At 41.6% G+C, this 15495-nt stretch overlaps 1 protein-coding gene across 2 annotated transcripts in view; it reads right to left on the bottom strand.

Moving 5' to 3' along the window:
- CAPG (capping actin protein, gelsolin like) overlaps positions 1-15495 on the bottom strand; it is a 56515-nt gene that overhangs the window by 20365 nt on the left and 20655 nt on the right. For both annotated transcript variants that reach the window (XR_016309188.1, XM_089665445.1), the window contains exons 3-5: positions 8760-8929; positions 7752-7906; positions 3678-3842 (exon numbers count right to left, since the gene is read on the bottom strand). Coding sequence is in view for 1 of the 2 variants with exons in the window: in XM_089665445.1 (XP_089521571.1) it covers positions 3678-3842; positions 7752-7906; positions 8760-8929 (490 nt within the window). In the remaining variant the exon portion in view is untranslated. The remainder of the gene's footprint in view (positions 1-3677; positions 3843-7751; positions 7907-8759; positions 8930-15495) is intronic.

Below are 15495 nucleotides of genomic sequence, written 5' to 3'. Positions count from 1 at the left end.
GTTTGTACTGTCAGGTTTCAATGTGCTTCAGGTGATTTTTCATCACTTTTTGTTCCGGTGAAAACACTTTTATTAGACAGGAAGTAAGCAAATATCTTCAACAGAAACAAAAAATGTAAAAAAAAAAAAAAAAAAAAAAAAAAAGCAGAACAAGTCCTAGCTCCCCCCCTACTTTACTTACATCTATCTATGATCTATGGGCATACATTAGTTCCCTGAACACCCTTTGCTCAAAAAATATCACTGGGTCATTAAAAAAAGTAGAACTATAGGCAAAACTTTTTTTTTTTCATTTTGGATAGGGTAAGGGAGGATTATAATCCCTGTCATTTTTTTGCCATCTGTGTACCATTGGGGAGATTTACCTTAATGTCCTGTCCCATAGCCAAAACAGGAAGTGAGAGGAAATCTTCACAAACTCAGGGAATCTCTTGGGGTCCCTCAGATCACCAGAATTAGTGTCCTCATTGGAAGATTTCCCCTCTATTCCTGTTCTGAAGTCAACCCAACTTTGGTATTTTCTCTCACTTTCAACAATAATGGTAAACAGGACAAATAAGATGGGTCCGTTTCCCTAACAGAGGCACAGACAGCAATAAAACTGACCGGTGTTCTAATTCATCTCCCCTCTGTCCAAAACTGAAAGGTTTTGCCTTCAGTTATATTTTAACAAAGCTATATGTCCCAAATATGTCCTGAATCTATAGTCATGTGACAAGCCAGGTCCCTAGTTTTCTTTATTCTTCCTTGCAGAGGAGGAGAACCCTACTTCATGGGTTCCTGACATTGCTTGGGTGATGTAAACATTTTGAATTGGCTGTCCAGCAGTAGAGCCCTTTCAGGATAAGAAAACTGTAGCATCATGATGATGTCACAAAAAAGGGACCAGTTTGACCAGGCAGAGACTTCATTGCTGGATCACCGATTTTCACTAGCAGATTCAGCAATGGCAAATTTCTAACCCATCCCAGCTATATCCAAAGCTAGAAAACAGTATGGGGTGGAAATTCACTTTAATTGCAAATATGCTATAGTATTTGTATTGTGCGACAATAAGCCTACCATGGAGTAACCAATTTAGAGGTAAGTGCAGTAAAAAGAGCAATATGAAAGAGCATGGAACACAGAAAAATATTACCTGATTACTGTAGAAGGGGAGAGAAAGTAAAAGGATCAACTTCAGACAGAAGAGAAGAGATGAGTACACTGTCCAGTGAAAGATAAAAGTCAGAGCTCATACATTCTAGAAGAAGGTTACAAAAGTCCAGCTGAAAATGATGAGGACAGCCTAGGAAAGAAGCAGCAGAGGTTTCACTAAACCATGTCACATGGGATGATCACATTCATCACTTGTGGACCAGACAGACATTTATTGTCAAACTGGCTGGTTACAGACATAAGATACCGTAATTGCTGTGCAATCTGGACATTTTCTTTTTGTTTGGATGCGGTCAGCAAGCCTGGACTTATATTTTTTCACCTCTACCAATACAAGCTCATACAGGACACAGGTACTGTTTCACATGAACATGAGAAATAATAACCTATACAGTGGATTAAACATTACTTAAGTGAATTGAAAAAATAGAACACAAATCAACATAACGTTTCAAAACATAGGTCAACATGCTCACAGAGACACAATCTGTACTGTATTGGCACAACCAAAAGCACACATGCTCCAACGTATGTCTCAGCACACAATGAGGTGGGAGCAAGTTGGCTGGAGATGAACTTCAGCTCTGGGTGGGTTTTGACAAATATGGGAGCTTCAAATAAATAGATATAAGGAAAAATTGGGGGATTGGTTGACATTTGGCTGTGTAAGACTTTAACGGTTGCCAACAAATTTGAACCTAGGCTAGTCATGTATCTAGGCTATGGCCTAAGTGGCTTACAGAGAAATCTAGCTCTTGCATTCATAAAGGGAAAGTTCAAACAGACAAGTTCCAAGCACTATTGCATAGCTACCAACTGTCCCTCATTTGGAAGGACTGTCCTTTTTTTGATACCATACCCTTCTGTCCCTTGTGCAGTCTCAGTTGTCTAATGTACTATTTTTCTACCAAAAGTGTTATGCTGCACTAACGTTTTACCCAACCTCAATATTTCTACATCCGTTATTTAGAAAAACCAATATAAAAAGGCAAAATAGAAGTAAAAAAGCATATGTATGATTTAGCTAATCATTTTCTGCATATTAGATCTATGTGTTCCATGTAACCAGGGCCATGTCAGGGACATTTCCCTTACCAGCATACTATGTGATAAAAAATGTCAGAAAGCTAGGAAGTATGAAATTGTTTCCCCTGAGGAACGTCAGTTCTGTAGATGTTCCCTGCCCTCCATTCTTCTATATTATAAATATGAATGCCTGGTTGACCTGAACTTATCTATTTATTCATGAAGAAAAGGCCCTCTCCTGATGAATGAATTGTGCTTGAACACCTGCCATCTAAGGTCCATGACTACTTTCATACCTTAAACCATAGCTCCCAAAAGTTCCTCTTTTGGAGTGACAGTTCCTCTTTTGAAGTCATATCTCCCTGTTCCTCTTTCCTCCTCAGTTCCAACACACATCTTCCAGAATCAGTTTAATTTGTGTCTCTTGGCATTTGATTGCATTATATCTTAGAGCAGGAAAGGAAGTTTGTGCTGGAAGACCCTGCCTGGCGCAGTGATCGTGAGTCTGAACAAGAAACCAGACAGCCAGACTGTAGCTATATAATTATAATCTCCTTTTACTGTGGGTCCTACTTTCATGAATGTTTGGTTCGTAAAGTATCTCCTTTCAGGGCTACCAGTCAAACAAAGCTTATTCGTACTAGCCAAGAAGGCAAATATCCACTAGTCTAGTCCTCCCCTTGCCCTAGTTAAGGGGCCTTGGAAAAAAACTCTGTCTGAGATTTCTTAAGCTTTCTATACACTAGTAGAATTTTGTATGAAAATGTTCATTTTCAGAATATTCATTTGTGGTCAAATTGACGTTCTTTTTCAACTGTAGTGATAAAAAATATTTGAAGGAGCAGGATGGAAAATTATGCGCAAATGACTAAAATAACCATGAATGTTCTTTTTTGTTTGGAAAAAAGCACACATATTGTGATGAAACCTATTTAATGGTCTGGGATTACATTAAATTAGCAGATCTGGATGATATTGTAAGGGCTTTCGAACAAAATTAGTTGACTCAATGATGGCAAGAAAGAACGTTCTAAGAATCCACAATTCTGCTAGTGTATAGCGAGCATTAGAATTGGATTTTTTTTAGATAATGAAATCAAGGGAAGGAAGACATCCAAATTTAAGCCCCCCCTTTCCCAACTGACTATATGGTGTCCATATGCCTCTGATGGGAAGAACATGAATTCCTCTTCTCCCTCTCATCATGCCTTTCCTTAGTCAAACTAAGCTGTCTCATGATCTAAAAGGAACTTTCCTGGCTCTGCTCCTGCATGGGCTTTGTTGTCAATCAGGGTGTCAATGAGGGTTTGTCACACTCTGTACATGACCTGTGAGGTAGTGCAGTCAGCTACCCTCCCATTACCAGGACAGGAGGTCAAAATTTAAGTTCTATTTAGTGACCTGAAAATTCGCCCTATGGAAAGGACTTTCAGTTGAACTAGACTAAACCCTACTAAAAAAAAAAAAAATAGAAGAAAAAAAAAAAAAAGTACCTTTCCTGTGTCCAGGATGAAACAGTCACCTGTGTTGAAGCTGTCCCATGTTGGAACTGTCTCAACTGCACGAATGTGTTTGCGACCTCGCACATGGTAAAGATGGTGGGTAGGGGTCGCTGGGTCCTTCTCTGCACGATGGAAACCCGAGGAGACCCCTCCTTCCTGTGATAAAAGCATACAAAGTAACAGTGAAAGGCTGAAAAAATGGTGAAAAAATGGCTTACAGGGGTTGTACAGGAAAACATGAAAAATACTTTCAGCAGATTGCTTGGGGTTCGTACTGTAGCTAGCACTGTTTTACTAGCTTTTCAATCTGCATTGTCCCATGTCCTCTAGCAGTTTCATCAAGCTATAGTCAAAAGGGAGACAATCATCAGAAGTGGGGATAGAAGGAGTCTGTAACGGAACAGACCCAGACTGCACTTGGGTACTTTCATTAGAATACCGCTTCCCCGTCCGAACACCGACAGCAGACAACACAGATGACCATACAAGACTAGATGACACCAATCTTGAAGTAAACCAGAGTATACTAATTTATTTTAACACAGATACACGATACATACACTCAGGGGGCAATCCCCCCTCCCTGCATAATGACACAGGGTGGGGCAATCTACATTTAGTAACAAGAGACCCACAGGTATTCAAACTTCACACTAGCAGACAGTCCCATCAGGAGGGAGGGCTGCTGGAGACAGCCCCCTACTAAGCTAATACACATAAACACATACATCCCATAATAGTTTGCTCCCAAACCAGACACACAATAGAACAATGGGATGCAACCACATAACATCAAACAATCCACAACCCCCACCCCACCTATCTCCTATACATGTCTACACAATATTAGGACAGATCACCCTGTACCCCTAACAGGCACAGGGTGACTTACACATAATAGGGATATGGGGAGCTGAGACAGGGGTGAGCTGGGTCCCATGGGCCCCCCACCCAAAGTGAGTCCCGTCACAGAGTCTTAACTTCACCTCCGCAACATCTCCAAGATACACCCGTTCCTAACCTCTAAAACCACTAAGCAACTTATTCACTCCCTTGTTATCTCTCACCTTAATTATTGTAACTCCCTCCTCATTGGCCTACCTAATTGCAGGCTATGTCCTCTTCAGTCTATTTTGAATGCTGCTGCCAGACTCATCCACCTTATTAACCATTCCATATCTGCCATCCTTCTCTGCCATTCCCTCCATTAGCTTCCCGTTGCCCAACGAATAAAGTTCAAAACATAAATAACATATAAAGCCATTTATAACTCTGCCCCAAATTACATCACCAATCTTGTCTCCAAATATCACCCAAACCGCACTCTCCACTCCTCGCACAACCTCCTACTCTCTAGCTCCTCTGTCCCCTCCTCCCATGCTCATCTCCAGAGCTTCCTCCATCCTCTGGAACTCTCTACCCCAATTTATCAGACTATCGCTGACTCTATTCACTTTTAGGCGATCTCTGAAAACCTCTCCCTTCAGGGAAGCCTATCCTGCCTTCAGCTAATAATGGAATCTTCTATTCCTCCTACCAGCCCATCCCCCACAGTTATTACCTTTTGTACCACTAGCCCCTCCCTCTTAGATTGTAAGCTCCAAGGAGCAGGGCCTTCCTAACCCTCTTGTATTGAACTGTATTGTTGCTGTATTGTCTCCCGTTATATTGTAAAGTGCTGAGCAAACTGTTGGCTATATAAATCCTGCATAATAATAATAATAATAAACAGCATGGGTCACATAAGGCCAGATATAAGGTGTGAAAAACCTTTCAAAAACTTATATAGGAGCCAAATTATTTACTTGTGCAGGGCTGCTGATTAAAAAAAGAAAGCTGGAATTCGGCTTTGGGAATTTAACAGCTAAGCTAAAGGAAAACTGTCTTAAAAATATTTGGCCTTCCAGGGCTGATTTAATGGTTACATGTGGTTTAGTGTAATAACTCCTGGCATGGCATATTATACACGTTATTCTCATGAAAGATATGTGAACGAAATAATTTTCAGGCTGTAATGTTGAAGGAAGGCATTTAGAAATATAGGCACATGGGGGTTGATTTACTAAATGTAAATAGACTGTGCAAAAGATATTAAACTGCACAAACCCTACGAGAGTTCCCTGTTCTTTGTGGTGTTTGGTTGGGTTGCTGTCAGACTTTAAAATCAGTGTGTTGGAGGTCAGAGAGTTGCCCCCAGAGCTCTCAGCCTTTCTAGGGACATAAAGCCAGAAAGCATCACTATACATATTTGTAAATTTCAACTGGAGCCACAAAGTATTAGCTTTTTTTGCAATCCCTGATCTAATAACCCAAAAGGTGGTTCCTAAGAGTACTCAACAGAAATAATGTTTTTTGAATTCATGTGGTGACCTCCACCCAAAGCTGCATGCATCTTTTAGACCATGTGTCCAGTTTGTCCAAATTTCACCCATATCCATCAAACTACCTATATAATAGTGCAAACAACACCCTTATTGACAGATCATTTAGTCATCGGAATTGTTCTGTCAGAACTGTAACAGATGGGAAGCAGGGATCTTCATACAGGGTCCCGTAGGGCCAATTTTTGTATGGTGAACATAAGCAATGGCTAAAATCTGCAAGGTTGCCAGTGACAGCTCACATTCACACATGTAACTGTCAGTAACACATTCTTGTGTATAATAAAAGGTTTCAAACTGCCACCCTACCTGCCACCTGACAGCATTTAACAGGTTGATTGCCAAGGCTGTATGCAAACACCTGTGACTCCTGAGAGCATAAATGCACATCTGCTTGGTGTACAGTTCTTTGCATCCAAGTGCATGGGCCGTAAGACAGCTGTTTAGGCTAAAATATGTCAATTTAGTGCTCATATTTTATCTGTGAATAGCACAGAATTTAACCCAAGAAAGCTATGACCTTGCCTTTCCAATAAAAAATTGTTCTGGTGTTATCTGAGCAAGACCTACCTTGAAGAAGAGGTGAGAATCTGTTGTTGAAAATGCTTCTCAGCATTGAAAGTGGAATAATCACTCCGCCAAAATGTTTTTATTTATTGGGCCCCAGGAGCTTTAAGCCTTAATATGCTAGCATTCAAAGCATTATAGCAAAAAATGTCAAACTTAGTTGGCAAATGATCCCCTCCATCGCTCCATTGTCAGGGCTCCCACCAGTCATGCGTGATGCAGTCTTCTGGTCTAACTTCTGGGTTCCAATTATTTGGCCACTTTGTTGGCTGGGCCACAATGGCATTATTCCCATGTATGCGCACGACAGTCACATCATCTCACTTAGCAGTGTTGTATTTGTATACTGAGTTGCACATGCATGGGTTTGCGTACGTAAACACTGACAGGCAGGGAGAAGGGCTTCTGACAGAAGACACCAATAGGGTCTCTTCTCTCATAAAAATTCTACTTGTTAGCATTTTTTTAGGTTTATTTCCATTAAAGGTATCTCAGCACGCTAAAGTCAAGTGCACACCAACACACAGGCAATTTGCGACCATATGTATTCTAATAAACAGAACAATAGTCAGCGCTACAGGTAAGGAGGCCCTCCAGACAATCAAATCCTAGTGAAACTCAGAATTGGCATTTCTTCAATCTTGACAGTTAGATCAACTAAAAGTCTCCACCACTGAAGTCCTTAGAGCTCTGAGAAAGAGGGCATTACCCTTGAAATGAGTAAGCTGTGCCTACTTGGTGGACATATTGCTGATATTGTGATGGGAATTGTTACATGCATTTGACCTTATTCCCTTTGTGAGTATATTGGATTTTATTTTATCTAATAAAAAGTCCAACAGTAATGCACTAGGCCAGTGCTACTCTTTCATATGTATTCTAATGCTCACATAGGCTTTCATGGAGAGCCATTGAGATGAACGGTGATAACAGTGTTAATGTGAACAATGCTGTAGAATGTATTCAGTTTAGTGTGCCACACAGTAAGCTCAAGTCACTTTCTGTATGCAGGATCCATCCTTAAACACATCCAACCTATGGAAAGCATATTGAGACACACTAAAGACTGAGCTTCACTAAACCCCCAAGAGATAATTGAACAAAGGTTCTTACGTACCAAATATGTCACCCCCCGTGGGAATAAGGACATGAACTCTACACTCTCGTGTCCCTGCGTCTCATGGTTCTGAGTAGGCTTCTCACCCAAATACATGTGAAGCTGGGAGCTGTAGATGGCTCCAGCTGCCTTTTCATCAACCGACGTTCCATTTCCTGTATATGGACCAGAGCAAGAGTTAAGTAGTGTGGTAAAGCAGAAGTACTTCATCAGAACTTACAACTTTTTCATGTCAGCCCCACTCAAAACTAAAACAAAATCAGGTTTGGGTTAAATTTACACAGAACATTCAGTAGCTACTCCCAAATAGTCATGGCTGTGTTACTGCATGCACGTGGCATGAGGGTACATCATAAGTAGATGTGGGTGATTAACAATGGAAGTTCAGCAGTCTTTCTACCAATAGCAAAAAAGGCATTAAAGATAGTGATTGCCAGAATTGTGCCTAGTTCCTTAGGAATATAGCTTTGGGAAAAAATTGTTCTGTGACCATGAAAGATTCTCTCCAATGAAAAACATGCTTGCAAGTTACACATGTATTTGTCAAACAATATCAAAATGAATCTTTAAAGTTACAGGAGTTGCAGGTGTCACTTGTGTTATCATTTGATTATTTTACAATGAAATAGTAAAATACACATAAAGATTATCTTTACAACCGAAAATGGAAAAAAGGAACTATTTCCATGGATCTCCTTGGCAAAATCAGCTTATTTTAGGAATTTACAAAATGTTCCCTATTCTTCTAAATGCTAACCTTAAAATCACGTGTCTTTTAAAGCAGCTTTGTTGAAAGAGAAATGAAAGTTAGGCTGTGGTTTGGTAGGACACTATGCACATGGCATTCTCATGAAAAGCCTAGCAGATACAAATTTACAAAGAAATCTACAGAAAAGGTCTGATTGGGGGCCATAGCCAAGAACAGGATTCATTGATGGAGCAGTTGCAACCCATTAAGCTGTAACCTTGGGAGCAAACACTGGGCAATGCTATCTCTCTAAGCCTTACCATTCCAGACATAGATGCTGTTGCCTTCGGGTGAGTTGAGGACCAGCAGGTAGGTGTCCCCAGAGTGAAACACGCCATGACTCTCTGCTGGCATCGAGATTAACTTCATCTTTTCAATGCGGAAAATGTGGAGCCCCGGCTCTGAAACGGACTGGGGGAAGCGAAGATCTCTGCGGCAAAGGAAAAAATTTAAATGACAAAGATTAAAGTACGGTCCATTCCAAGTTGAAAGTTTGCCTCCTAATTAAATATAATGGACATAGCATATATTTATAATGCCTGAATCATGGCTTTGTCTCTACCAAGACTCCCTGCTCTCCAAATACCTGCCATAATTTCCAACTGTCCTCCTGGGAATTTTGGGGATTCATGCCCACCTGTGTGTGTTCCAGCTCCTGTTACATTCATTTTAATATTGAATATAAAAACCTAGCAAGGATGATGGAAACCCATAATTTTAAGCACAGTAGGTGTGCATAGCCACAAACTCAACACAGAGAATTTACCAATCCCCGAAAGACAGAAGAAACTGCAAATGATTCAACTCCCCAGCACCCGTCAAAAACACAACTATATATATATATATATATATACAGTCAGGTCCATAAATATTGGGACATTAACACAATTCTAACATTTTTGGCTCTATACACCACCATGATGGATTTGAAATGAAACGAACAAGATGTGCTTTAACTGCAGACTGCCAGCTTTGATTTGAGGGTATTTGCATCCAAATCAGGTGAACGGTGTAGGAATTACAACAGTTTGCCTATGTGCCTCCCACTTGTTAAGGGACCAAAAGTAATGGGACAGAATAATAATCATAAATCAAACTTTCAATTTTTAATACTTGGTTGCAAATCCTTTGCAGTCAATTACAGCCTGAAGTCTGGAACGCATAGACATCACCAGACACTGGCTTTCATCCCTGGTGATGCTCTGCCAAGCCTCTACTGCAACTGTCTTCAGTTCCTGCTTGTTCTTGGGGCATTTTCCCTTCAGTTTTGTCTTCAGCAAGTGAAATGCATGCACAGTCGGATTCAGGTCAGGTGATTGACTTGGCCATTGCATAACATTCCACTTTTTTCCCTTAAAAAACTCTTTGGTTGCTTTTGCAGTATGCTTTGGGTCATTGTCCATCTGCACTGTGAAGCAGCGTTCAATGAGTTGTGAAGCATTTGGCTGAATATGAGCAGATAATATTGCCCGAAACACTTCAGAATTCATCCTGCTGCTTTTGTCAGCAGTCACATCATCAATTAATACAAGAGAACCAGTTCCATTGGCAGCCATACATGCCCATGCCATGACACTACCACCACCATGCTTCACTGATGAGGTGGTATGCTTAGGATCATGAGCAGTTCCTTTCCTTCTCCATACTCTTCTCTTCCCATCACTCTGGTACAAGTTGATCTTGGTCTCATCTGTCCATAGGATGTTGTTCCAGAACTGTGAAGGCTTTTTAGATGTCGTTTGGCAAAACTCTAATCTGGCCTTCCTGTTTTTGAGGCTCACCAATGGTTTACATCGTGGTGAACCCTCTGTATTCACTCTGGTGAAGTCTTCTCTTGATTGTTGACTTTGACACATACACCTACCTCCTGGAGAGTGTTCTTGATCTGGCCAACTGTTGTGAAGGGTGTTTTCTTCACCAGGGAAAGAATTCTTCAGTCATCCACCACAGTTGTTTTCCGTGGTCTTCCGGGTCTTTTGGTGTTGCTGAGCTCACCGATGCGTTCCTTCTTTTTAAGAATGTTCCAAACAGTTGTTTTGACCACGCCTAATGTTTTTGTTATCTCTCTGATGGGTTTGTTTTGTTTTTTCAGCCTAATGATGGCTTGCTTTACTGATAGTGACAGCTCTTTGGATCCCATCTTGAGAGTTGACAGCAACAGATTCCAAAGGCAAATAGCACACTTGAAATGAACTCTGGACCTTTTATCTGCTCATTGTAATTGGGATAATGAGGGAATAACACACACCTGGCCATGGAACAGCTGAGAAGCCAATTGTCCCATTACTTTTGGTCCCTTAACAAGTGGGATCACATATGCAAACTGTTGTAATTCCTACACCGTTCACCTGATTTGGATGTAAATACCCTCAAATTAAAGCTGACAGTCTGCAGTTAACGCACATCTTGTTCGTTTCATTTCAAATCCACTGTGGTGGTGTATAGAGTCAAAAATGTTAGAATTGTGTCGTTGACCCAATATTTATGGACCTGACTGTATATATATATACAGTAAATTTTGGGTAGACTGAACGTTGTTTCAGGGGAGGTTTAGATTTAAGGTCTCAGGTAGAGGATTGTTAATGGTTTGGGTTTGTTTTACTGTTAAAATTACTTTTTAGGTTAGGGACACTTAGGTAACTGTACTTCACACAAGTATGCAACAGATCAATTGTAGCTTTAACCTCTTGCCGACCGCGCATAGCCGAATGACGGCTTCACCGCGGCCGGCCAGTTCTGAGTGGACGTCATATGACGTCCTCCCAGAACGCGCTCTCCTGCGCGCCCCAGGGGGCGCGCACCCGGCGATCTCCGTGATCGCTGTGTCCTACGGACACAGCTGATCACGTGATGTGGTGAAAGGCCGATCCCACCGGCCTTTTACCACGTGATCAGCGGTGTCCAATGACACGCTGATCACAGGGAAATGCAAGTGCCGGTTCTCGGCTGCACTTTCCTCACGCTGTCAGATCGTGAGGAAAGTACTGCCGAGAACCGGCAGTTGTCAGAGCAAGGATCGGCACCAATCATCAGGGCACTGATGATCAGTGCCCTGATGATCGGTGCCCAGCAGTGACACCCGCAAGTTCCGCCCAGCAGTGCGCCCACTAGCCCCGCCCACCCGTTCCCAGCAGTGCCCCCACCTGTGTCCAGCAGTGCCCCCACCTGTGCCACTCTGCAGTGCCACCTACCTGTGCCCAGAAGTGCCACCTACATGTGCCCAGCAGTGCCACCCACCTGTGCCCACCCACCTGTGCCCACCAGTGCCACCCACCTGTGCCCACCCACCAGTGCTGCCCAGCAGTGCCACCCACCAGTGCAGCCCAGCAGTGCTGCCAGTCAGTGCCACCAGTCAGTGCCCAGGGGTTGTGCCAGTCAGTGCCGCCAGTCAGTGCCCAGAAGTGATGCCAGTCAGTGCCGTCTATCAGTACCCATCATCAGTGTCGCCTATCAGTGCCGCCTATCAGTGCTGCATATCAGTGCCGCCTATCCGTGCCACCTCATTAGTACTGCCTATCAGTGCCCTTTAGTGCTGCCTATCAGTGCCCATCAGTGCCGCCTCATCAACGCAAATCAGTGAAGGAGAAAAAATGCCTGTTTGAAAAATTTTATAAAAGAAACAAATAAACTTTTTTTTTTTTTCAAATTTTTTGCACTTTTTTAATTTATAGGGCAAAAAGTAAAGCGCCCAGTGGCGATTAAATACCACCAAAAGAAAGCTCTATTTGTGAGAAAAAAATGATCAAAATTTCATATGGGTACAATGTTGCATGACCGCGCAATTGTCAATCAAAGTGCGGCAGCGCTGAAAGCTGAAAATTGGCCTGGTAAGGAAGGGGGTATAAGCGCCTGGTAGGCAAGTGGTTAATAGCTGATTGATTTACAAAGATTTAGAGCAGTTGTTTCAAATTTCAGTACTTGTCATCACAACTCTGCTGCTTCTACATCCTGGGAATATCTCACTGCTGAACATCCAATAGAAAGTGTCCAAGTCAAATCACCCAGCCAGTGGACAGCCAAAAAAGAATCCTCCTCCTCTGCAGAAAACATAGTGACTATGAATGTAGATGAACAGTTTGGCCTTCAGATTTTTTTTATAACTAATAGTGGTTAGTTAAGAGGGAGAATTGTCCAGAGTTCAGCTTGAAGGTAGTGTATGACTCCTGTATAAGCTCCAAGTTGCTCATGCCAGAGCTCACACACTGCCAAGTCTTTGTTCCAGCCCCCAGGCAATTATGCTGGGACTGGCAATTGACACCATTTAAATAAAGCCATCAACACTGGTGGGTTTACTGGCCAATTCAATCATTACGAGGATGAGCGCCTACTGTTAGGTGTAAAAATGCCAAGAGATAACACTGATTTTAGCACTGAACCATCATTGCAACCAGGGGCGGACTGACCATTTGGAAACTCGGGCACTGCCCGAGGGCCCGGGGTCAGTAGGGGGCCCCATGAGATGCCCCTGGTACCCTTTTCATAGGCTTTTTTGAGTTTGGGCAAGGGGGCCCTATGAGTTGTCAGTCCGCCCCTGATTGCAACTTAAAGTGTTACTAAAGCCAGGACCCTGCAGTCACTATATCTGGTCTCCCGTAGTACACAGAACAGGGAAATGCAATTAGTTTAGTAAATATAAACTACTAAATACCTTTTCTCAGAAGTATATAGCAGTGTTGTGACTTCTATCAGTGTCCAGCCAAGCACTGGTTAATCTTGTAAGTGGAGTTTTCATCCTCCTCTGACTGTCCTATGAGACAGCATGACCCCTGACCCTCTATCTGGACAGCATCGATTGTCCCTGTGCGGATCACATGAATCCCCCACCCCCCCCCCAGAAAAAAAAAAAAAAAAACACGCTCTTGCAATACATATCAAACTGAGCATGTGCAGAGTGACTCCTAGAGCTCTGTGCAATCAGCAGATGGATTAGGGACTGTGGAAGAAGGGGAGGATCAGAGAAGACAGGTTCCACAATGAGTATAACAAGCATGCTTTACTGCATATACAGACTGATTTTACTGTTGTGGATTTAGTAACACTTTAAATTACAGACTTATTTAAAATTACTCTTTTGCTAAACCAACAAATGTTATCACAATCTTCCTAACACAAACAAAAAATGCTAATGGCCAATCAGGAAACCAAAGAAATCTAAATAGGGTATATGGACTCTCACTACATTCCCATGACACTGTCGTAGCAGAAAATGTTCACTTCAAAGTGTTTATACTGTATTTCACTAGGATTTTAACCCAACCTATAAATGATCTCAGTAATTTTTAACTGCCACTAGAAAGGAATAGTGGCAGTAAAATTAAACATCAATGGAATGAATAAACTATAATTTTGTGCATGAATTCTTTGAGGTCCAAGTGATTGTGGACATGACCGTGTTGTGTCCTTTGCCTTAATTATTTGTACCAAAAAGGTTCCCTTCTGCCATTTCAGAAAGTTGAAAGGCATGTATTCTAAATGCACCTCTATACATGTACTCAGGAGCTTGTAGGTGCAAAGCCAGTATGCTGTAGGTTAAATTTAAGTGTAAATCTGGACAAAACTGTCATAAAATGAAAGGCTAGAACTTTTTTACTATATAGAAGGATTGCAGGAAGAAGTGCGCCAAACCCTCTTTACAGCCCCAAATCAATTTATTAATCACAGAATGTGTTGGCATAAAGGTACAGCCAAAGTGTTTCAGGGGTTCTAAAGACAAAATACATACAGGAAAAAGAAAGGGACTTCAAGGATGACCGCCAGGTACGTATCCAACCATAGTAACACCAACCATTTTTTATTAGAAAATTGTTAAAAATTGTTTTACAGAATAAAAAAGTTAAATTATGCCATAAAAAAATTTCCTGATTAGTTTATTAGCTTTTTCAGTTGGTCCGCTTTTCAGGACTATATCCTAGGACATGCATGTATTTTATACTCAACAGTTGTTTCTGTAAACGGATTTGTAATTTTATCATAGATGAAGAGAAGTATAAAATACATGCATGGGCTAGATTACAGTCCTGAAGAAGTGGACCAACCTTGAAACGCTAGATTAATCAGGACAAGTGGTTTCTGGAATACTTTACCTTTTTTTTTTATTATACTGTAAAACTATTTTAGGCATTTTGCAATAAATATTGTTGGTTTTACGGTGGTTGGATATGTACCTGGAGGTCATCCTTGAAGTCTTTTTTTTTTTCCTGTAAGACATCTCCGGAACTTTGAAAGAAGTAAATAAGCAAAGGGCATATATAATAGAGTCTAAGGAAAAACTGACAGTAGGGGGCTTATGTAGTTGTTAGGGTATGAAATGTTAGGACTCTTACCTGATTGGCTGAGCAGACAGGGTGATGGGGAGGAACAGGAGAGGGTGTAGTTGGTGTGGAGGAGTGAGGGGATGTCACTTGCAGACTGGAAATCATCAGAGGAACATTCCTCCCTCCCACCCTGTTGATTTAGTTTTGCCGTTCTTGATGTGGTGGGTGCATTTGGGGTCCTTGACTTGGGGTCTAAAACATGGTGTCTATTGATAAAATGGTGGGACCCATCTCAGGTATGGAGTCCTCCGGTTGGTCTTGTTCATTTTAGACTGACCGGGTAGTGTAAGGTTGATAGGCGTCTCTGGTCAGTTAGGATAGTCCCTAAGGCAGTGTTTGGTGGCTAGGGATACAACATAACCTAATGGTACCACAAACTCCAATGTTGTGGAAGGTGGTGTATTCAAGGATCTGCAATCATTATTTTATGAGGATTGTTTATGACTGAATATTTTCCTGTTATTTATAGATTTGTTTATTAAAAGTCTGAATTGCCCAGTAACAGACAATGTATTTTAGACAGCAGTCCAGGTTCTGTGGTGGTTTTTTAAGTTCTGTGGGGCTAATACTTGGTCTACTTTAAAGTCCTTTGTCTCCATGTCTCAAAGGTCTGACCATCGAACCAAAAGTCAACTAGATAGAGATCCAGAAAGATATATAAAAAAGTAAACACCATGGCAGT

This window comes from Staurois parvus, unplaced genomic scaffold (genome assembly GCF_062004578.1).
Source record: "Staurois parvus isolate SC_StPar_1 unplaced genomic scaffold, SC_StPar_1.0 ptg002193l, whole genome shotgun sequence".
Taxonomy (NCBI): Eukaryota; Metazoa; Chordata; class Amphibia; order Anura; family Ranidae; genus Staurois; species Staurois parvus.
The sequence above is the reverse complement of the archived record's forward strand: the minus strand, read 5'-3'. Positions and strand labels throughout refer to the sequence as shown.